The following is a 23876-nucleotide window of genomic DNA, read 5'->3' on the forward strand; positions in this document are numbered from 1 at the left end:
TATACCCAGCATCTCTCCTCTGCACATGTTCAAACCAACGCAATCTCACCTCTCTGACTTTGTCTCCCAAACGTCCAACTTGAGCTGACCCTCTAATGTACTCATTTCCAATCCTATCCATCCTCGTTACACCCAGTGCAAATCTTAGCATCTTTAACTCTGCTACCTCCAGCTCTGTCTCCTGCTTTCTGGTCCGTGCCTCCGTCTCCAACCCATATAACATAGCTGGTCTCACTACCGTCCTGTAGACCTTCCCTTTCACTCTTGCTGATACCCATCTGTCACAGATTACTCCCAACACTCTTCTCCACCCATTCCACTCTGCCTGCATTCTCTTTTTCACCGGTCTTCCTCAATCCCCATTACTATATACTGTTGATCCCAAGTATTTAAACTCATCCACCTTTACCAGCTCTACTCCCTGCATCCTCACCATTCCACTCTCATTTACACACATGTATTCTGTCTTGTTCCTACAGACATTCATTCCTCTCCTCTATAGAGCATATCTCCACCTCTCCAGGGTATCTTCAACCTGCTCCCTACTATCGGTACAGATCACAATGTCATCAGCAAACCTCATAGTCCATGGGAACTCCTATCTAATCTCGTCTGTCAACCTGTCCATCACCATTGCAAATAAGAAAGGGCTCAGAGCCAATGCCTGATGTAATCCCACCTCCAACTTGAATGCATCTGTCACTCCTACCACAGACCTCACCACTGTCACACTTCCCTCATACATATCCTGTACATCTCTTACCTACTTCTCTGCCACTCCCGACTTCCTCATACAATACCACAGCTCCTCTCGAGGCACCCTGTCATATGCTTTCTCCAGGACGCAATGCAACTCCTTCTGGCCTTCTCTCAACTTCTCCATCAACATCGTCAGAGCAAACATTGCATTTGTGGTGACCATTTTCTCTTACTACTGTATTTAATGTAGAAATACTGAGATAAAATTAACAAGAAACTTATTGTTAAAAAATGCTTTGATTCATCCGCACCTTCAAAATTTACAAGCATTTTAAGCAACCACTCCATTTGCAGAGCTTACTACAATAGTGAAAATAATGTAAATAGTGAGGTGGTAAATTTTAATGTTAAAGTGAGAGCTGCTGCTGACATAGTTGCTCCTGAAAAGACAGTTAAAAAAAAACTCTCTAGCACTGTTACACCATGGAAGACCCAAAGAGTGTCTGATTTAAAGAAAACATGTCAGAGAACTGAGCGTAAATGGAGAAAAATTAAATTGATTGTCCACTATGAAATATTAAAGTCTAAAATAATAGAGTACAATATAGCGTCTTGAGAGGCGGTACTATTTCTCTAAAATTATAAATAATGCTAGTAATCAGAGTTTAATTCTCTACAATTGATCGTCCTCTAAACCCAGGTCACTCAATGGAATGCCTGCAAAAAACCTCTAGTGAAACGATTGAGGCTTTTTCTACATTTTTAAATCACAAAATTAATGATATTAGAAATAATATAGTACATCCCCTAATATTGATCCTGTTAAACCCTGGTATTTCATTTTAAGCGAATTAAATTCTTTCACCAGGATAGATTTACCCGATTTAAATAGAATAATTTCTCAACTGAGATCCTCCACCTGTGTCCTTGACCCAATACCAACAAGTTTTTTTAAAGTATCCAGTGTGGTAACAGAGTGTTCTTGACATAGTAAATTCATCATTAGACATGTGGGTCTGCACAGACTGTTCTAAGACTGCTGCTGTTCAACCCCTGCTCAAGAAAAATAACCCAGACTCCTCAGTTTTTGAAAAGTTTAGACCTATTTCTAACCTGCATTTCTTAAGTAAAATACTAGAAAAGGCAGTTATTATGCAGGTAAATGATAACTTGAATAAACATTCTGTTCTTGACAAGGTTCAGTCAAGTTTTAGAAAAAATCAAAGTTGTTAAAGTTGTAAATGACTTGTGGGTAAATGCAGACAGATGCCGTTTACCTGTTCTCATCCTCCTAGATCCGAGTGCTACATTTGATACCATTGTTCACAATCCTCTTTAATAAAATCCCTGTGTGCGTCCATGTGTATGTGTCTTCTAGTGAAGTGCGCATGCGCGGGGCACGGTGCGATGCTTCAAAGGCCTCCTGACGCGTCACACAAGACAGAGAGGGCAGGACCTATAAAATATCGCATTGCCGATCCAATCAGATTTCGGTAAATGAGGTAAGACCTAAAACATAACGCACGAAAAATCCAATCGGGTACTGAGACGCGGAGACCAGCTTCCCCAAAGAGGTGGGATTAGTGTTTGTTGTTGTGCAAGTGTTCACTCTGAGGATGTCAGATTTGCGATTAACAAACTTGGCCCAGTAAAGTGTTTTCCTAAATATATGAATTTTCATGATATTAAAATAGGAGGACTTTTAAAAGTAGATTTTCGCACACATAAAATCCGTTGCTGGGGAGACGCCATACATACAATAATCAGCTGCACGCCAGCAGATTAAAATACTTACTGGAGAGACGTACAGTGGAACCTCGGGTCACGAATGTGTCGGTACACGTACAACTCGGTTTACGACCAAAAAGTTCGCCAAACTTTTGCCTCGGTTCACGACCACACACTCGGTATACGAACAAGCCAAGTTCCCTTTCGGTTTGTACATGTTCAGTCTCTCCCTGTGCATTTCCTGTGCAGCGAGCAAGAGAGAGAGCGAGAGATCGCGACACACACACACACAGCACAAGAGAGAGGCAGCGAGAGACAGAGGCACACACACCCAGGCAGCGCAAGACAGAGAGAGCCGCGTGCGCGCGCACACACACACACACACACACAGGTGCTCCAGGCTCGCAAAAGAGAGACACACGCATGGGCGCTCCAGGCTCGCAAAAGAGACGCACGCACACACACAGGCGTGGGAGAGAGAGGCGCGCGCTAGAGAGACACACACACAGGCGCTCCAGGCTGCAAAAGAGAGACGCACACACACAGGCGCGCGAAAGAGAGAGCGCGCGAGCGAGGGACGCATTAGGTAGAGAAGGCTTGTTTTTGTTTTCAGTTCTATTTACAGTGATCGGTTCGTAGCCTGCATTGTTGCAATGTTACTTTTCTTGGTGGTTTATTAAATTACGGATTTTTCAAATGTTCATTTTTTCCCGTGCTTAAAACTCATTAAAAAAGTGTTTTTAGCAAGCGGTTCCTAGCACTATAGCGCGAACTATTGCAGTGTTAGTTTTCTCTGTTGTTCCAAGGTTTTCTCAGTGTTATTCAATGTTTTTACATTTAGTTTACCATTACGCTGTGCATTTTATGGTATAATTAACTATATTTGTGCTTAAAAACTAATTTATATATATTATATACACACACACACATATACATACATACATACACAGTTCGTACGGTCTGGAACGGATTAATTGTATTTACATACAATCCCATGGGAGAAATTGCTTTGGTTCACGACCAACTCGGTTTACGACCAGAGTTTTGGAACGAATTATGGTCGTGAACCGAGGTTCCACTGTATTACTGTGAGAGAAAATTAAAGGCACACAATACAGTGACGCATATTACAGCCAGATACAAGCCAGTATTACTGCAACAAAAAATAGACGGTCCTTTGCCATTTAATATAGACTGTTCCTACTAATGTTTATGCACTACTATCCTAGCGCCCGTTACTGTAATGGGCTTAATGTCTAGTATTCTTATAAATCGCCTTAGTCAGTGGTTGGACCTCTCTGGTAATGTCTTAAACTGGTTTGAGTTTTACTTAGCAGGTAGAAAATTCATTAGTTGTGGTGGTACTTATACTTCAAAGACACATGATATTCTATTAAGTGTTCCACAAGGATCCATCCAGGGTCCACTGTTCTTTTTGATCTACATACTTCCATTAGGTCAGATTATCTCAAAGCATAAAAATAAGCTACCACAGCTAAGCTGATGATACACAACTGTATTTATCAATAGCACCTGATGACCCCAACACTCTTGATTCACTGACACAATGTCTTACTTGTGTTTCTGAGTGGATGAGTAGTAATTTTCTCAAACTAAATAAGGAGAAAACAGAAATCTTAGTGATCTGCTAAAATGGATATAGTGAGGGTATTAGAAATAAACTTGATCCATCAGGTTTAAAAGTCAATACCAAGGTAAAGAATTTAGGGGTAACTATTGACTCTGACCTAAATTTTAAATTACATATTAATCAGATCACTAGGACAGCATTTTTGCACTTAAATATAGCAAGTGTTAGATATCTGATACAGAAAAATTAGTTTACGCTTTTGTTTTTAGTCAACTACATTACTGTAACGCACTCCTCTCAGGACTACCCAAAAAAAGACATCAATTGCAACTAGTGCAGAATGAAGCTGCCAGAATCTTACTGTAACTAGGAAAAGAAAATACAAGCTCATCTCTCCAGTTCTGATGTCATTACACTTGTTACCCGTGCCATTTAGAATTGACTTTAAAAAAACTGCTTATGGTTTACAAAGCCTTAAATAATCTTGATACATCCTATATTTTGGAATGCCTCTCACCTTACATTAGCTTTTAAGAAGTGGTCAGGCAGCCTTCTGCTGTTGTGCACCTAAAATCTGGAATAGCTTACCAATAGAAATTCACCAGGTCAATATGGTGGAGCATTATAAAAAAAAAAAAAAAAAAAAAAAAAAAAAAAAAAACTGCTAAAAACCCATTATTGCTTTCTTATAGCTTCATTTTAGTTCAACCCCAATATTCTGTATATGCATTTAATTATCATTTTTATCATGGCTCTACGATCTGTACTAACCCCTACTTTCTCTGCTGTTCTTTTTCTGGTTTTCTGTGGTGGTAATCTGTGCCACCACCACTTGATCAAGGCATCATGTAGTCCCTACATTGATGGATCAAAGCCCAGAAGTCCACATGACCATCATTATCTAATTCTTCCATATGAAGCCTGAAAGCCATTAGGACTGATTTAGACCATTTATGTTAGAATGCCCACTTGGGGCTGAGCGGTTTCATGAACTCTGAAGCCCTGCAGATTTTTTTTTTTCTCTCCAGTCCTCTGGAGTTGTTTTTTCTGTCCTTCAAGGCATTGGGCTTTACTTTATTCTTCGTTTAGTATTGCCTAATCTTATTTTTTATATTTTTCTTTCTTCATTTTGTAAAGCATGTTGAGCTCCATAATTTGTATGAAAAATGTGCTATATAAAATAAATTTATTTATTAAAAAATTTTGGATGTTAATCTGAGTCACACAGAAAGCACAGTGGCAAATTATCCATTCATCTTCACAGCTTTACCAGTTTTTTCGAATATAACATTAGCTGAAATGCTTATTGTAAAAAGTTCATTTTAAAATCAAGAAATTAGATGTTAGTTGAGATTATTTTCTAATATGCTGTTTAATACCTACAATACTATTTTCCTTTCTTTTAAGTTCTGTTGGTCTCGCTGAACATTCCTTAGCTTTGTGGCTCACAGAAAATTAGAATATAAAGATTAAAGCCATCTTGCTTTCTTGATAAAGCCACACAAATAGAGTTAAGTAGAAAAAGCCCAAACACAACAACACCTGTGTATTCAGTCTTTCGAGAGACGGTGAAGCTGCTATCAGGAGTTAAGGGTTTCATGAAGGGTGATTAGCTTTAGTTTAGTAGTATCTGACAGGGAGCAAATACCATTAAGATTATCAGAGTTGCAGCTGACCAGTGAATTTGCTGCAAGTCAGGACCATCTAAAAGTCATAAAATGATCTTTCTGCATATATTATTTTAATTAATAATTGCAGCAGTCATTGTAATTGGCTGTGACTAAGTTGTCGTCATTCCCTGTATCCTCTAGTTGCATTTACCGCCACTGCCATCTCGATCATTTTTATCCCTTCGGAGTTTGCAGCAGGAGCCTAAATGGATACACTCAATTCTTGTATGCTATTTTGCATATTACGTTCAATATACTATTAATTATCTTGCAGTAGTCAGTACTGTTGCCGCACAGACAGAATTCTGTATTAAATCACAGAAGGGTGCTACATCTGCCTGTGTGGAGGTGCACGTTCCACATATTTCATTACAGAATCTCTCCATTTTCATTTAAGCAGAAAACTCCCTTCATAGATTATTATCATAAACAAATTATGTCTGATTAATGTTTTATTTCTTTGTTATGACAAGTAAATTTCAAACAGTATGGTGCAGATTATGCACAGTAAACAATTACGTGCATGTATCTTACAGGTTGATACCCAGATTGCTGTCCGAATTTGTCTGGCTTATGGCTAGACTTCAACCGACAGTTGCTGTAAACCAGCAGTGGTTATCTTTTATTCTATCATGTCTCTGATGTTAGGCTTGGCATATCTGAAAAGTAAACATGCCACTGAATTAAGATGAAGATGCAGTCATATTCCAGAAATGACTCCAGGACTTTAGCGGTATGGTATGCTTAAAAGCTAATTTACATAGAAGGTTGTCATGAAAGCATTTAAGTTACTGGCAAAGATGCTCAGACATCCTCAAAAAAATCCCCAAACCATTAAGAACTGAATTCTCAGATTCACAGTATTTTCGGTATATCTTGAACCTACAATTAATGTATTAAAAGATGCTATATTTTTCCAAGTTAACATTGCTTGTTTTGCTTAGCCTACCTGCCCCAACCTCTTGTACTTTTCAGCCTGGAAGGAGCGACACAATATGTGCTTTCTAATTTGACATTATCAGTACTACTGTTACATTCAAGTATTGTTAGCTGTCAGTAACCGATTACTTTGCTAATGTTATAAACGGCTTCTATTTGCTTCCTTCATGAAAAGTCTGTTTCCAACCCAGGTACTGCCATTGGCTACCTATTGAGTAGGGTGTGGGGGAAAACTCAGGGGTTACTGTTGCCGACTCATTTGTACCTTCACGCTCACTAGTCAGTGACATACTGTGTTCAAAATTACTTCGTTTTTCGCCCTCGATGGCAAACAAACACAAACACTACCTGCTTTTACCTGGCTACTTTCTTCAAACAGCATTGTCGCTATACAAGAGGATGTCACTGATTAAGCAGTCAACTACATTGGTTAATTTAGTGTAGTTATAAAATTGCTTGAGAAATGAGACCATCTCACATAACCGTAAGTTTTTTATTTTAACATACATTTTTAGAATGTTTGAACGCTGAATGCATATTTAGTAGGTGAAGATAAGAGCTTACATGCATTATCTAGTAATAGTTTTTCCTCTGAAATGTTGGATTTGATCACAAATCTTTATTTTATATTGTGCCTTTTACAGCAAGTGTGACCACAAGGTGCTTTACAAAAGCAAACTATAAGAACACTAAAAATGGAAATGAAAAAATTTTAAAATGTAAATATACTGAAAGTTGGGGTACAAGATACATTTATTATATATTGACACTCATGTTATAAACTGGAATAACATTTTAACTATAAAAAAAAAACTAACTGAATGAAACAAAAGCTATTCCGTAGCCCAAGTTAGTAGAAGACACTGTGAAGTCAACAAAGTACATCAAAACAATAGTATGGAAACCCTCAACATCATTTAGGGTTTCAGCAATGATTTGATGGTCACAACATACAGAACTTTAAAAACAGATCTAGAAAGAACGTTCCAGAGATATTACGAGCCATACAGCTTCCAAAATGATTGCTCAGATTTGCATTGTCAGCCCCTGGAGTGGTAAGGCGGCCAGCATCATAAAGAAGAGTTTCTGAAAATTTATGAACAGCAAGACACCAGCATAAAGAAAAAAAAAAGATTTGAACTGCTTTCTAATGTGCTAACAGACACTTGAAGCTAATGTAATACAGGACAGGAAAGTGGAAATTAACCAGTTAAGAAATGGTGTGGTCCCTGCATTTGATATGAATAACAATACCATACAGAACTTGTTGAAATTTTGATACTTGGTGCAGTATGGGTACTTGCTTTTTGAATTGCTGTAAATGTCGTGCATTTGAAACAGACCTCGAAAATATTTTATACATGTTAGAATGTACCATAGCCATTAACTGAAATGCAAGGTTCAGACTTTCCTACTGTGTATTTGTCATTTTAGATCATTTTTAAATTGTTACAATTGTGGTTAATTTCATGTGCTACACACCCTTTTTATTAAATGTGCTATAGAAATAAATGCTATTCAAAGTGGAAGCCCAAATTATATATCAGGATCCAAATGTGACGGAGAGATTTAAAAATTCTTGCTGAAGAATCCATAAGATTTTTGAATTTGGTGGACAAAGTTGTGGGTGGCATGGTGGCACAGTAGTAGTACTGCTGCCTCACAATAAGGAGACCAAGGTCCTCCCAGTGGGGACTTTGCATGGGTTTCCTCCAGGTGCCCCAAACACATGCAGATTAGGTGGACTGTTTACCCTAAATTGGCCCTAGTGCATGGTTGAGGTGTGTGTTTTGCCAGTTTAGGACTGAGAGGGTTAGAAGTCAACTGACTTGACAGTGTTGCTCACCAAAGCTAAACTTATTTTGAATGTTTTAGTGTAATGAATTATTTACAAGATAGCTACTACTTAACTGAAACATTCTCCAATAATTACCAATACAAAATAGGTCACTAAATGTCAGTTTTCATTCTCCAAGTGAACTAGGATTTCATAATTTCTTGGAAAACCAAAAACATTTAAGATCTCTGGAACTTTCTATATACATCTGTTCATGCAGTTCATTTGTTTCTTATTTCAGTCAATACATTATTTAGCACCTTTAATAAATATGGTTTACAAAGGAAACAAGAACGTAATAAGAGTAGCTAGTAACTTTGTAAGCAGCACCATGCAGCTTGGAAAAAAACAATTACAGCTTCAAAATAAATTTCATGTGTAAAAATAACTAAGAAGAAAACAAAAAGAACAAGTAAAAGCCTGTGATCAGATTTTTCAATTTTATATACAAGTGGGAAAAAAGAAAAAAGTCACACTTTAGGAAATTAACTTGAATTTATCACTTAAGGCGAATAATCCACAATAAATCATTGAAATTATCATTTTTTTTCCCCTAAATGTTACCAAACTCTATATATATATATATATATATATATATATATATATAGCATCACAGAATTAGAGAGATTTATTGAGCGCACACACACACTTGGGCTTCATACGACCCTTTGCTGCTGCAAACGGTTAAATGAAACTAGAAACTGCTCCTTATCTACAAAGGCATTTTAAAGGCACAATCTACTAAAAAAAAAATGCTGGTGAGTGACATTTTATATAAAATCAACATTATCACTCACTTTATACACTGTAATGTGTACATATTATACATAGGGACTGCATTAAAAGAATATAAGCAGCACAGGTTAAACAGATGTTTTCATAAACTCTTCATATTTATAAACTTCACCAGTATTATTGAACACACACACATTATTTATGACAATTTTTAAAACAGAAAACAGGATGTTGACTGATTTATTTGACGATCTGAAAATTTAAAGTATTTCGGGGGGGATCAGGGTGGGGGTGTTAGGGGTTGAGTTCAACTAGTGCTGGACTGTTTGTAACTGCACCTAGCTGATGCTTCTGGTATATCTGTGAATTTAAAAAAGTAAACACGACTTTGAACAATTTACTATTAATAGTGTAAAAGGAGCCATGATGATTTTAATTGACTTGCATAGGGTTTGATTAACTGTTGGTTTCAGGGGCATAAAATGAAAGGCCTCAACAGAATTTAAAGATGGTGTAAAAAAAAAAAAATTCACACTACAGCAAAATGAAAAGAATATCTACATTTCAAGTTCATACCCCAAAATAAGGTGAAATGGTGTCGACAGAGCCACATTTTTCCCTAGATTTTAAAATTGCTATTCTTGATCTCAAAGTGACACTTGATTTTTAACTTTAACATAGTACTTTGCCAATTGTTTATTGCCCTGAATTTCAGTTAATCTTTTACCCATTTAAATTTTATATTGCAATGAATAATGTATTCATGTATTTGCCTTTGCAAGTCAAAATTATAGTTGTTTACACTGCTGCTTTACACCTCCAGGGACTTGAGTTTGATTCTCAGCATGGTTTTGGTCTGAATGGAATAAGCACTTGGTTTTCCACCCAGGTGCTTTAAAGTACAGTATCAAAGACGTGTATATGGTTAACTGGTGACTCTAAAAATTGTCCACAGGTTGCTCAAAGCCTCACTTCAGACATTAAGGGCATTGCAGAAAAACTGACAAACAAATGTAAGTACACCATTTCTTCTTTTGCTTTTCATTTTAATGAAAAACCGTTCCTGTGTTTAAAAGTATAGCTGAGAAAACTACAACTATGAAATGTGCGTGAGTTTCACAGAAATTCCCCTTTCTTCACATAGAAATTTGGATTTACAAAACAAATTTCTGAAAATGTCCAACCAAACTTCAAAAGTAGGCTTTACCTGCTATTTGCATATTCAGTAGTAAAGCACTGTTTGTGCATTAGCAACAGGAATGTGCATAATATACAATGTTTTCACAATAAACATATGTAATTCACTACTGAATATTGTAGTGCAAAAATACATAGTTAACACCACATGTCTAAAAATATTTATATATGGACAATATTTATATAAAAAAATGTCTAAAGTTATACATATGCAAATATAAATCCTATTTGGCATTAATGATTAGCCTGTGAAAGGACATGCACAGTTAGGTAACCATGATCTACATGCACTTTAATAACCAGGTTATTCACAGAAACTCAGCTTCAAAAATGCCTTGTAAACCCTTATTCTGATGAGAGAAAATGGGACAATGATCCGAGTTACCGGGTTAATGTAGACTTCAATGTAGGTCTGCACTGCTCACTGCTAATCAACAGTATTTTTTGGACAGCAAATTCTACAGAAAAGGGTAAATTAAAAAAGAAAACAAAAGTAGTAAGCTTTTAAAGCTTTTAGTAAAGAATACAAATATGTATTTTCTAAGAAATGTGTAGGCTAGATAACAAAACAATGATATCAATTAAAAGTAAGAATGACACTGATCATGAAAATGGTTGGAGTAAGAACTTGCAGCTATGGGAGGCCTGCCAAGAATGACTGAAAACCACCGTCATAAACAAGGTACATTTACTCAAATCAGTATTTTAGTTGTGTATATTTGCTTTCTTTTTATGTACTAAGAGGACACGGTTGAGATAATTCCATTATTTTCTTTTGAATCATTCTTCCTCAGAACCATCAGAAAAAGTAGTGAAACCTATATTGAAAAGTCAGTACATCGTTGCCATCTACATCAATTCTCTATTCCTACATTTTCCTAGTCTCACCCTTGAATTACTATCATAAAAATGCATACTTTTAAAAAAAAATTTAGTTATTATCTTTGAATGCATATTTAATTCACATTTAATGTAGCAGATGGTTTCATTATTGGTTCTGCAGCTAACACCAGTTAAGATACGAGGACATGTTTCTACTGCTCTGGCATTCATCTTACTTAGTGATTTTTTTCCATCCTGTAAGGATTATATAAATACTCAAGAAATGACAGGGAAATGACATGTTAGGATACCTATCTTATAACATGCATGTTTTCTTATATACTGTCGAACACAGTATATGACGCTGTGTTTCTGGTATCTGCCTTGAATTTCAATATAATCATTTATTTTTCAAACTGCTTTTTTAGTACAAGATCAGCCTACAAGGAGGTTGCATTCACTTAAATTCCTGGGTCAATTTACAGTTTGATAACCAGCTCTCTAGAGGAAACGAATAGGTGCAAACATGAAAGCACTATGCCTCACCAATAATGCTATAATGAAGTTACTTTAACCTACTGCATTATTTTCATGTTCTTGGGAGTTTTACTTCTTAGCTATCAACATGTTACTCTCAACCCTGTTTAACACAATTAAGGGTTGTGAGTGGCTGACTGAAACCTATCCCGTCAGCACTGTGGTATTTCAGCTATTATGTTGCCTAAACAAATGCAAGTAAATTTAATATTTTACTTCTAACAGGCTTGCATTTTTCAAAAAAAAAAAAAAAAAAAAAAAAAAAAAAAAAATGCAGCCTTTAAAAACACTGAAAAAAAGGGAGCATGACTGATGAAACTAATACTTTGCTTTTAAATTCAGATGGATAAAAAATTGCTTTACTTCCTTTTCCAAAAATGAAAACAATGAGAAAAAAAAAAAAAAAACGTTAAACATACATTTGTGCTTTACTAATTTTAGCACAAGCTACATCGTCATTGAGAAATCTCACTTCTTTCTATTACTTTCTTTCTGGTAAAATGTTGACCAAACTTTAACAATGCCTGGTGGTGTGTTTTTTTTTTTTTTTTTGATACAAGGATGTATGCTTGAAGTGATGACCAGTTTCAACAAGGACAGATGCACCACTTAATATCAGAATATACAGTGGGCATAGAAAAGAATCACCCCCTTAGAATTATTCCCATTTTTTTGCTTTACAGCCTTAAATGAAAAACATACAAATCAATATTTTTTCCAGCTTTACTTACTCAATGCAATCTATAACATCCAAGTGAAAGATATCACAGCTACAGTTCAGAAAGATTAAAAAAAATCAAAAACAAGACCTACTGAGATTAATAAAGGATCCCCCCCCAATTTCAATATTTTGTTGAACCACCTTTTGCTTTATTGACAGCCTTGAGTCTGTTCGGATAATTCTCTATCAACTTTGCACATCTAGATTGAACAATATTTACCCACTCTTCTTTACAGTGCTGTTCAAGTTTGGTCAAATTGGATGGTGAGCGTTGGTGGACTGCTATCTTCAAATCTTTCCACATATATTCAATGAGATTTAGGTCTGGACTCTGACTGGGCCACATGGGGTCATTCACTTTTTTCTCCTTCAACCACTGTGTGGTCAGTTTTGCTGTGCTCTTCAGGTCGTTGACGTGTTGAAAGGTGAACATTCTGTCCATCTTCAACTTTCTGGCACAGAGTAGCAGGTTTTCCTCAAGAATTTGACTAATTTGCCCCATCCATTTTTCCTTCTACCCTGACGACATCCCCAAGCCCTGTGACATAGAAACACCCCCACAACATGATACTGCCACCTCCACGCTTTACTGTAGGTATGGTGTGTTGTGGATGGTGAGCTGCATTGGATTTCCACCAGGTGTACTGTTTGGTATTGAGGCCAAATAGTTTGATTTTGGTCCATTTTCCACTTGGCATCAGAATCTTCAAGGTACATTCTGGCAAAGCTCAAACGAGCCTTAATGTGGCCTTTCTTGAGAAGTGGCTTTTTCCTTGCTACCCTCCCGAACAAGCCACAATTGTGGAGCGCTTGTGAAATTGTTGTCACATGCACACAATGACCACTCTTTGCCATAAAATCCTGTAACTCCTTCAAAGTGGCCATTGGCCTCTTGGTAGCCTCTCTTACCAGTTTCCTCCTTGCTCTTCCATCCAGTTTGGAGGGACGGCCAGATCCAGGGAGGGTCCTAGTAGTATCAAACACTTGCCACTTCTTTATTATGGACTGCACTGTGCTCCTTGGGATTGATAAAGCCTTTTGAGATTTTTTTGTATCCATCTCCTGCCTTATGTCTGTCCACAAGTCTATCCCGGAGATCTTTTGAAAGTGACTTGCCACCCATTGTCAGTTACTTGCTGTCAGTTGCGCTACCAAGCAAGGCAATGCTCCAGGAACAGCTGTTTTAATGCTTCATTAATCACACAGATTACAACTGATCACAGGTGGAAGCCAGTAACCATGGTCTGCAATAGAAATGGTGGTTACTTACACCCGATTTGAGTTTAAAAATATTGTTTGGGAGGGGGGTGATCCTTTATTCAGTATTTGTTATTTTTTTAAATTCTTCTGAACTGAAGCTGTGTGATATTTTTCACTTTGCATTGAGTAAGTAAAGCTGGAAAAATATTGGTTTGTATGTTTACATTTAAGGCTGTAAAGCAAAAAAAGAATATATTAAGGGGGTGATTCTTTTTTATACACCCACTGTATACGACGACTCATTGAGTTTGCAAATAGCAGGTTATGTTCTGCATAAATGTGCTCTGAAAATTGCAGATTATTAGGGAAGTATGGTTACAGAATCCTTGACTAAAATGAAAGGACTTATAATGAAAAATGACCTTATATTACAGTTGCTAAGGAGTTTCAGATTTAGGACTTCGCTTTATTTTTTTCTGCATTTCTAGAGAATGGTTTGTTGCAGGCTTCACATCAGTACTGCCCTTTAAGACTGGGTCAGAAGCCATATTCTTACATTTATTGCAGCGACGTGGCTTTTCAGTACTTTGACCTTCTTCATGTCGCTGAGCACCACGTTTTTCGATAAAATTATTTCCACAGTCTATGCAGCAGTATACATTTTTTCTCCTGTGGACCCATTGGTGCTGCTTAAGGTAACATCTTTTGATGAATCCTTTCCCACATTCTGCACATGTGTATGGTTTATCCACCATGTGTATCCATTGGTGTTGTTTAAGATTACTATTTGATGTGAATTTTTTTCCACACTCATTGCAACAAAATGGCTTTTCTCCAGTGTGAATCCTCTGGTGTATCTGAAAGCATTCTTTTTTACTGAACCCCTTCCAACATTCTGTACACCAGTATGGTTTCTCACCAGTATGAACCCACTGATGCCGTTTAAGATTACGCTTTGATGTAAACTTTTTATCACACTGAGTACAACAGTATGGCTTTTCCCCAGTATGAATTCTTTGGTGCTCTTGGAGTATGCATTTGTCAGTGAACCTCTTCCCACACTCTGAACAACAGTAAGGCTTTTCTCCAGTGTGAACTCGTTGATGTATTTGAAGGCTATCTTTTTTCGCAAATGTCTTCCCACATTCGTTACAGCAGTACTGTTTCTTCCCGGTGTGAATCCACTGGTGCTGCTGAAGATAGCATTTTTTGCTGAAGCCCTTTCCACATTCAGGGCATTGATATGGTTTCTCTCCAGTGTGAATCCACTGATGCTGTTGATGATTACGTTTTGAAGTAAACTTTTTCCCACACAAAGAACAACCATACAGCTTATCTCTATTATGATTCTTAACATGTTGCTGGAGACAATGCTTATCTTTGAACCGCTTGTCACACTGAGGACAACAATACGGTTTCTCCCCTGTGTGAATTCGTCGATGCACTTCCAAGTGTGTTTCTTTTGCAAACATTTTTCCACAGTCTGTGCAAGCATAGATAAAATCTTCAGTATGAAGTTTTCGGTGTACCTGAAGACTGTGTTTGTCAGGGAACTTCTTCCCACACTTGGTACAGCATAATGCAATAGTGTGAATTTTCTGATGAAACTGCAGATGTTGCTTTTGTGTAAATGCCTTCCCACAATCAGGACAAGCGTAAGGTTTTTCTACACTGTGAATTCTCTGGTGTATAAGTAGGCGACATTTATCAGCAAAACTCTTCCCACATTCTTCACAACCATATGGTTTCTCTCCAGTATGAAGTTTCTCATGGTGCTGAAGGTTACCTTTTCGTGTAAATGTTCTCCCACATACACCACAACTATACTTTTCACAGACAACTTCCTGGGAAGGGTCTATTATTTCTGGTTCCCGCACTATGCCATCAATTTGGCCAAACGTCATGTTGGAGTTTCTTGGAATATTCCTGTTCATCATAACTAAAAATACAAAGCAAGAGTAGCATGTTAAACAAAAAGCTCAGGTAAAAAAAAAAAAAACAAAAAAAAAACCTTGTGCTACTAATAAATACATTTAATAAACAGAAACAGCCTCTAATTAATAGCAAAATAATGAGAGAAAAATGCAATCATTTGTCAATGAATATATATTACTTAAAAGAGTAAGCATCAAAATTGTAAATTTAAATGTCAACTTTGTTAAAATTACACAAGTGCTTAAAGTTCATACTTATATTTGTCAACAAATGAAATGTTGTAATTTTGTATTTCTTCCTTTTTTCCTCTGATGTAGAAACATCCCATGGGCTCACCACCTATGGGAGGGGCAAAGGAGGTCGGGTGCAGTGTGAGTTGGGTGGTGGCCGAAGGTGGGGACCTTGGCGGTCCGATCCTCAGCTACAGAAGCTGGCTCTTGGGACATGGAAGGTCACCTCTCTGAAGGGGAAGGAGCCTGAGCTAGTGCGCGAGGTTGAGAGGTTCCGGCTAGATATAGTCGGACTCACCTCGACGCACAGCTTGGACTCTGGAACCAATCTCCTTGAGAGGTGCTGGACACTCTACCACTCTGGAGTTGCCCCCGGTGAGAGGCGCCGAGCGGGTGTGGGTATACTTATTGCCCCCCGACTTAGAGCCTGTTCATTGGGGTTTACCCCGGTGGACCAGAGGGTAGCCTCCCTCCGCCTTCGGGTTGGGGGACGGGTCCTAACTGTTGTTTGTGTGTATGCACCGAACAGCAGTTCAGAGTACCCACCCTTTTTGGAGTCCCTGGAGGGGGGTGCTAGAGGGCATACCTTCTGGGGACTCCCTCGTTCTGCTGGGAGACTTCAATGCTCACGTGGGCAATGACAGTGAGACCTGGAAGGGTGTGACTGGGAGGAATGGCCCCCCCGATCTGAACCCGAGCGGTGTTTTGTTATTGGACTTCTGTGCTCATCACGGATTGTCCATAACAAACACCATGTTCAAGCATAGGGGTGTTCATATGTGCACTTGGCACCAGGACACCCTAGGCCTCCGTTCGATGATCAACTTTGTGGTCGTGTTATCGGACTTGTGGCCACATGTCTTGGACACTCAGGTGAAGAGAGGGGCGGAGCTGTCAACTGATCACCACCTGGTGGTGAGTTGGCTTCAATGGTGGGGGAGGATGCCGGTCAGGCCTGGTAGGCCCAAACGTGTTGTGAGGGTCTGCTGGGAACGTCTGGCAGAGCCCCCTGTCAGAAGTAGCTTCAACTCCCACCTCCGGCAGAACTTCGACCACATCCCGAGAGAGGTGGGGGATATCGAGTCTGAATGGGCCATGTTCCGTGCCTCTATTGTTGAGGCAGCTGACCGGAGCTGTGGCCGTAAGGTGGTCAGTACCTGTCGTGGCGGCAATCCCCGAACCCATTGGTGGACACCGGCAGTGTGGGATGCCGTCAAGCTGAAGAAGGAGGAGTCCTACAGGACCCTTTTGTCCTGTGAGACTCTGGAGGCAGCTGATATGTACCGGCAGGGCAAGCGGAATGCGGCTTTGGTGTTTGCTGAGGCAAAAACTCAGGCATGGGAGGAGTTTGGGGGGGCCATGGAGAACGACTTTCGGACGGCTTCGAGGTGATTCTGGTCCACCATCCGGCATCTCAGGAAGGGGAAGCAGTGCAGTGCAGCTGACCTTGACTGGGGATGTTGTTGGTTGGCGGGGGGGGGGGGGGGGGGGGGGGGAGAGGGGGGTGTGGGAGTACTTCAAAGACCTCCTCAATTTAACTAACATGTCTTCCAATGAGGAAGATGGCTCCCCCATCTCTGGGACTGAGGTCACCGAGGTGGTCAAAAAAAACTCCTTGGTGGCAGGGCCCCAGGGGTGGATGAGATACGCCTGGAGTTCCTCAAGGCTCTGGATGTTGTAGGACTGTCTTGGTTGACATGCCTCTGCAACATCGCATGGACATCAGGGACAGTGCCTCTGGATTGGCAGACCGGGGTGGTGGTCCCCCTCTTTAAGAAAGGGGACCGGAGGGTGTGTTCCAACTACAGAGGGATTACATTCCTCAGCCTCCCTGGAAAAGTCTATTCGGGGGTCCTGGAGAGAAGGGTTCGTCAGATAGTCGAGCCTCGGATTCAGGAGGAACAGTGTGGTTTTCGTCCTGGTCGCGGAACAGTGGACCAGCTCTACATCCTTAGAAGGGTCCTGGAAGGGTACATGGGAGTTTGCCCAACCAGTCTACATGTGTTTTGTGGACTTGGAAAAGGCATTCGACCGTGTCCCTAGGGGAATCCTGTGGGGGGTACTGGACCACATGATAAGGGCTGTTCGGTCCCTGTACGATCGGTGCCAGAACTTGGTCCGAATTGCCGGCAGGAAGTCCAACCCGTTTCCAGTGAGAGTTGGACTTCGCCAGGGCTGCCCTTTGTCACCGATTCTGTTCATCACTTTTATGGACAGAATTTCTAGGCGCAGCCAGGGCGTTGAGGGGGTCCGGTTTGGTGGACTCGGGATTGGGTCACTGCTTTTTGCAGATTATGTTGTCCTGTTTGCTTCATCAGGCCGTGACCTTCAGCTCTCTCTGGATCGGTTCGCAGCCGAGTGTGAAGTGGCTGGGATGGGAATCAGCACCTCCAAATCCGAGACCATGGTCCTAAGCTGGAAAAGGGTGGAGTGCCCTCTCAGGGTTGGGAGCGAGATCCTGCCTCAAGTGGAGGAGTTCTTTAAAAATCAGACAATGTGATTTTCTGGATTTTTTTTTCTCATTTTGTCTCTCATAGTTGAGGTATACCTATGATGAAAATTACAGGCCTCATCTTTTTAAGTGGGAGAACTTGCACAATTGGTGGCTGACTAAATACTTTTTTGCCCCACTGTATCTGAAAGGGAACACTTTTGATTCTTAATTTATCCTTGTTCTTGAGATGGGCTTTAGATTTGACATGGTCATTGCAAGTATCTTTTCATGTCCAGTCTATTGTATGCTGATAAAACTTACAGAAAAGTTGTTGTCCAGATTTGTAAAAGTCACTGGGATATTGTTGTGCCCTCAATTTTGCAGTTAAGCTCATGTTTTAGTTTTTTCGACGTAGTTAGGGTATCTAATACTGCTCGTTTCAACATTTCTGTCTCGTGCAGCTAATTTGCGTGCCTTTAACGAGAAAGCATACAGGAAAGAAGCACACAAGAAATTCAGTCGTGCCTCTACAAAGAATTGCGTTCACTTGAAAAACAGCAAACTAGAAAATAGTGTCTGAATGAAACTACAGATTTTTCAAAAGTTTAATTTATTGGGAAATTTTGTAACAGTCACCCCTTCAGTCGCTAAATTCCGCACTTTTCTGTTTTTAAATCTAAAATCCGCTTCTGTGTGTTAACTCCTTTCGAGTTTTCCGCATCGCGGAAATCATAGGACCCCTAAAAAAACACAACAAAAGATTGGCAATACACTAATAACTTTAAAAGGAAATAATTTATGAAAGCCACCACTGTTTATTAATGGCATCAGCCAAATGGCTACAGAAACAACAGAGCAGCAAATAAGAATTATAACATTACTCTTGACCAAAAATAATGACCTCAGTATTAATTCTGTGGCACCAATGCTAACTTTTTATGAAAGAACTACTTCTTAGCATCAACAGAGCATTACCTGTACTGCACGATGCTTCTTCCTCATATCTTAGCCCAGAAGAGTCATCTTCAGACCTCCCATCATCCCAATCTAGTGTATCAAGTTCATGCGACTCCACATCTGCACCCATCTCAGTCGTCTCTCCTTGCATATTTATGGAGTATCTTACACGACTGGCTGTACTAAAATAAGCAGACTCTTGATCACAGTCTTCCTGTTTCAGATATACAGATTCTTCATCAGAGTCTTGTTCTACTTGGATGATATTTAGCTCACAGTCTTCCTGTTTCATGTATATAGCTTCATCATCAGAGTCTTGATCCACTTGAACAATTTTGAGCTCGCAGTCTTCTTCTTTTACAGAGACCGGCTGCACCTCATTGTCATCTGCTTCCATTTCAACAATATCTAGCTCGCAATCCTCCTCCTCCTTCATACTGACACACTGCGTGTCAGTAGCCTCATGTTTCAACGGAGGCAATTTAAATTTACTCTGATTCTTTTTGCAGTGGACAGACTTCAAATTGCCAGTTTCCATTTTAAGGCGGTTAGGTCTCATTTCCATGCTTCTGAGCAAAGACAAGTCACTGTCCTTTACAGTAGCTTTCTCCTGTGCAAGGCTGACAATTTCAGAGGTCTCCTCTTGCCTTCCTGTAGAGCTCAGGTCAAGAACACCCTTATTAGGCATGCAGAATTCCTTATTCAGGTTTTTTTCTTTAATAACGACCATTCTGGTTTCATCTGTAGAGAAAGAAAATAGTATGCAAACTTTAATAGAAGAGCATGAACTAATTTAAAAGTAGGAACTTGAAAGCAAATCACAATAGGAATGTACACAGTATACAATTCAAAATGTAATTTGTAAAAATATGCTGCAAGAAAAGATGGATGAGTCATTATAGTAATAATATAATGCACATTGTGCAAGTTTTAAGAATATGACTGGATAACTTTACATGGACTATGCAACATGTGTAAGGTGAGATTTTGCTATGGACTCTTGAAATGTTTGCCGTTCACAGCTTTCACCATCGTATATTTCCATCAAAGTATAAACTTTATTAGCTCTGTTTTACATGAAATCATGAGACCGGTAGAATGGATGCTTATCAGTTTTTAATTCCAGATCATTAAACTACAGATTCACAAAGACTGGTAGACCACCAGATATTTCACATCTCTGGTATGCAATATATATTGAAAAAAAAAAAGCCTTCATCCCTGTCAAACACACTTAAATGCTTGCTTAATCCAGTATTGAGTCTAAATAAACACTGATATTTTTTTTTATTTCTGGGATGACCAAAAAAAAACTGAAATAACAGCTTGCTTAATTGAGGTCATCCAATTAAAAAGAAAAAAAATTGACATAAACCTGAAACTTTAGCAGGACCTAAAAATTGTACCTGAAAACTCCTGGTCTAACATACATCACCACTTAACTCTAGCCAATTCATAATCAAAAGATTTCTTTCAAGCTTACATAAACGTACAAGCAGCCAATTACATGGAATATGAAGAGCACAAAATGGAACTCGGGAAAATGAACAATGTTTTACCACCGAAATGTTTGTGGACATTTTTGTGTTTTCTCTGGAAAGGTTCTAATGTTTAAAAAGTGATCGCTCAATCCAGGCAAGTGAGAAAAAAACAAGGAAATAATATGTAAACTATCAAAATACAATGGTGTCCTTCATATGTGGCTATTATTGTGAACTACAAGACACCAAAACTTTATTTTGGCAAGGTACCTGAAAAATCGGATGGGTTTTTTTAAATAAAGGGAGTTCTGTGCAGCCAAACCTCAGGATACAGTTTTGTCTATCTCACAGTTTGTACTGCAAGAAGACGTGAGCTTATTCAGTGCAAGCAGGAGCATTCAGGTGGCCGGTTGCTTGTGCTATAACACATTTGACTTGGCAGCGATCAACGCACATGTACTGTGCAAGGCATGCACTGGGGCCACTGAGAAATGAAGAGTGTTCTTTGCTCACCTTGCAGAGGAGCTTCGTTGTCACTTCTTAAAAGAAAAGGCGATGGATAAAGCAAAAGAGGATGCAATATCGAGAAGCTCCTGTTCCAAGATCACTGCTTCATGATCAATGATCAATGCCCCTTCAGTGTAATAGTAACCACAGCAAAGACAGAAGTGTACACATTGCAACAGGTACACATCGTAAATGTAGAAAGGACGGCCCTTGGTTGTGTGTGAACTGTTAACATTTGAATCCGATGATTGCCTATAGTGCAGAACTGACCTCTCTGTACTATTCTTTCCCCTGCATGTCCTGGAGTACAAAAACAGTAACGTGCACTCAAAAGTGGACACTGGCAAGATCGTGGAGAAAAAAAAGAAAAAAAAAAACGCGGTCACTGATTACAACCGCAAGATGTTATGCGAATGAATATGATTAATGTTGCATCAGTGCCAATGTTTTCCAAAATGTACTATACAGGTCATAAAATGAATAATTCCAAATATAATATATACTCTATGTTTTTCATTTTGTCAGTGCGGCTTTGACATCATGGACCATAAGGTGTATACAAATTCAGTGTGAAAACACTCAATAAAACACTCATCCCTCCAGATCAGAGAATTTCCATTTCCATTGTCTCAAAACACCACTCACATCTACAGTTATTCCCAGTTTCAGTTAAAAAGTAACCGCGTCAGATCGGAGGTGGGGGGGTTTGTTTGTTGTATCGTGATCGAGAGAATAAAAGTGAAGAAAAAAAAAGCTAACTTTCACTACAAGTGCTATAAATTTACACTGGCTGTTACAGACAAATCAAATGTATGGTTTTTACTGTATAATATTAAGAATAAGAGCAGCTCACTACTCAAAACGGTAAATTTCCCAGGGAGCCGGTTTACCGCTACACCACAGAGGTTGTACTTGCACCTTTTGTGAAAGTGTTTATTTGATATTTGGCCATCAGCCTTCACACATTATATAGTACACGTCTACATTTTGTTATTTATTACTAAAACATGAAAAACATTTGTTTTAACAATGTTTTTACACAGATTGTTGTACACACAAAACACACAAATTATTTCCCCTTACAATTCTGGGCAGCTCACTCCCAGATAATCAATCAAGGCAGGAACTGGGAGAACTTCTTGCCCGTTCTGTGGCGGTGGGGGGGGATGGTATAAGCAGGCTACTTGCTGCTTGGTCTTAGACACATTTAGAAGACAAAGCACATTGACGGAGAGGTGCGAAGGGATTTAAGGTGGGCCGGATTTCCGAGTTTTTTTGTTGGCTCTGGTAATTCTAATGTTAACAGACTGTCTCTCATACTACTCTGCACTGAGCTACATATCTGTAAACCTAGAATAAGCCAATCGGCAAGAGTCCAAAGTCAAATAAATGGGAATTAAAAATTGTATGGCACCAACATTTCAAGAAGGGAATGCAAGTCACAAACGTCCATTTGTGATACAGGAACTTGTGAATACATGCTAATGCGCAGCGTGCTTGCGTTTTAATCTATTTGTCAAGGGTTAATCAAAAATAATGTACTGTACTTCAGCTAAACAGGAACAGCTTCGAGAAACTTGGTTGTTGGACATTTTAACAGTTTCATTTGTTTGCACGTGTAAAAATAAACATACCAATGGAGCTTGTTTCCTATAATTTTCAACTAATACAATTTTATCAGTTCTAAAAGAAAGATCATTCATATTACATTTCTGTTTGTACATTACTACAACTCACGTTCTGCAGAATTTCAAACTTTTTTCTAAATCTGTCTTTCAAACCTCTCTTAGCCATGTCCTGACTTGATATTTGAACTGTGCATAACATCACCTTCTTCTACCAGGTTAGCAGTTATTTTTATTTCATCCACCCAACTCCATTTAGCTTCATACAGTTGTAAGTTTTTCATTTTCGATTTTTTTTTTTTTGAAAATTTTTACAAATTACAATTTGTGGTGATCAGTTATGCAGAGAAAGAAAACAGATGGATAGGTTTGGGGTTGGAATGCTGGACAGAGACGGTACGGCTGCAATATAGAAAGCCTATCCAGGAGAAACTCAGGAGAGATGACAGTATTTCTCTTAAAACTAACATTTAACAACAAAACAAAAACATTTAAAAACAAAATAGTGAATAATAGGAGTACTATATTAGCAGAAGGTGATTTTTAATAACTTCAAACTGATGGCATTTTGAAATCATTTTGCGCAGGTCATTTGTCAGTGTTTTCATAACCTTATTAAAATACTTGATTAAAACACTTGTCTGAGTCTGTCTTGTCAAACATTCAGTGTGATGGAGGTGGTGAAGAGATGAGGGGGACAATTGTCAATTTAAACAATAATCAGACAACAACCCATATGAAGAGTAGCATAATGATCAATATTGTCAATTTTAGAATTTGGATGGACAGCTAAAAGCAGATTCTGACTGGATGGTGACATTATCTTGCATGCATAAAATGCATATCACACAGTAAACAGGAATCATGATTAAATGCTTAGATCATTTTTTATACCCTAAGTTCTTGTCTATAAGCCGGACTCATGTATTAGCCGGAGACCAAAAATCATACGAATTTTTAAAATAAAATCGTATCATAGATAAGCCGGACTCATGGATAAGCCGAACGTACTATAACCTATAACTAATAGA

General features: G+C 38.8%; 1 protein-coding gene across 1 annotated transcript in view; it reads right to left on the reverse strand.

Moving 5' to 3' along the window:
* Nucleotides 1-11583: 11583 nt before the first annotated feature.
* LOC114642624 (oocyte zinc finger protein XlCOF6-like) overlaps nt 11584-23876 on the reverse strand; it is a 29155-nt gene continuing 16862 nt past the window's right edge. Inside the window, exons 2-4 of the mRNA XM_028791493.2 lie at nt 19251-19973; nt 11713-15615; nt 11584-11678 (exon numbers count right to left, since the gene is read on the reverse strand). Of these exons, the coding sequence (XP_028647326.1) occupies nt 14114-15615; nt 19251-19962 (2214 nt within the window). The 5' untranslated portion in view covers nt 19963-19973 and the 3' untranslated portion in view covers nt 11584-11678; nt 11713-14113. The remainder of the gene's footprint in view (nt 11679-11712; nt 15616-19250; nt 19974-23876) is intronic.

This window comes from Erpetoichthys calabaricus, chromosome 11, assembly GCF_900747795.2.
Source record: "Erpetoichthys calabaricus chromosome 11, fErpCal1.3, whole genome shotgun sequence".
In the NCBI taxonomy this organism is placed as follows: Eukaryota; Metazoa; Chordata; class Cladistia; order Polypteriformes; family Polypteridae; genus Erpetoichthys; species Erpetoichthys calabaricus.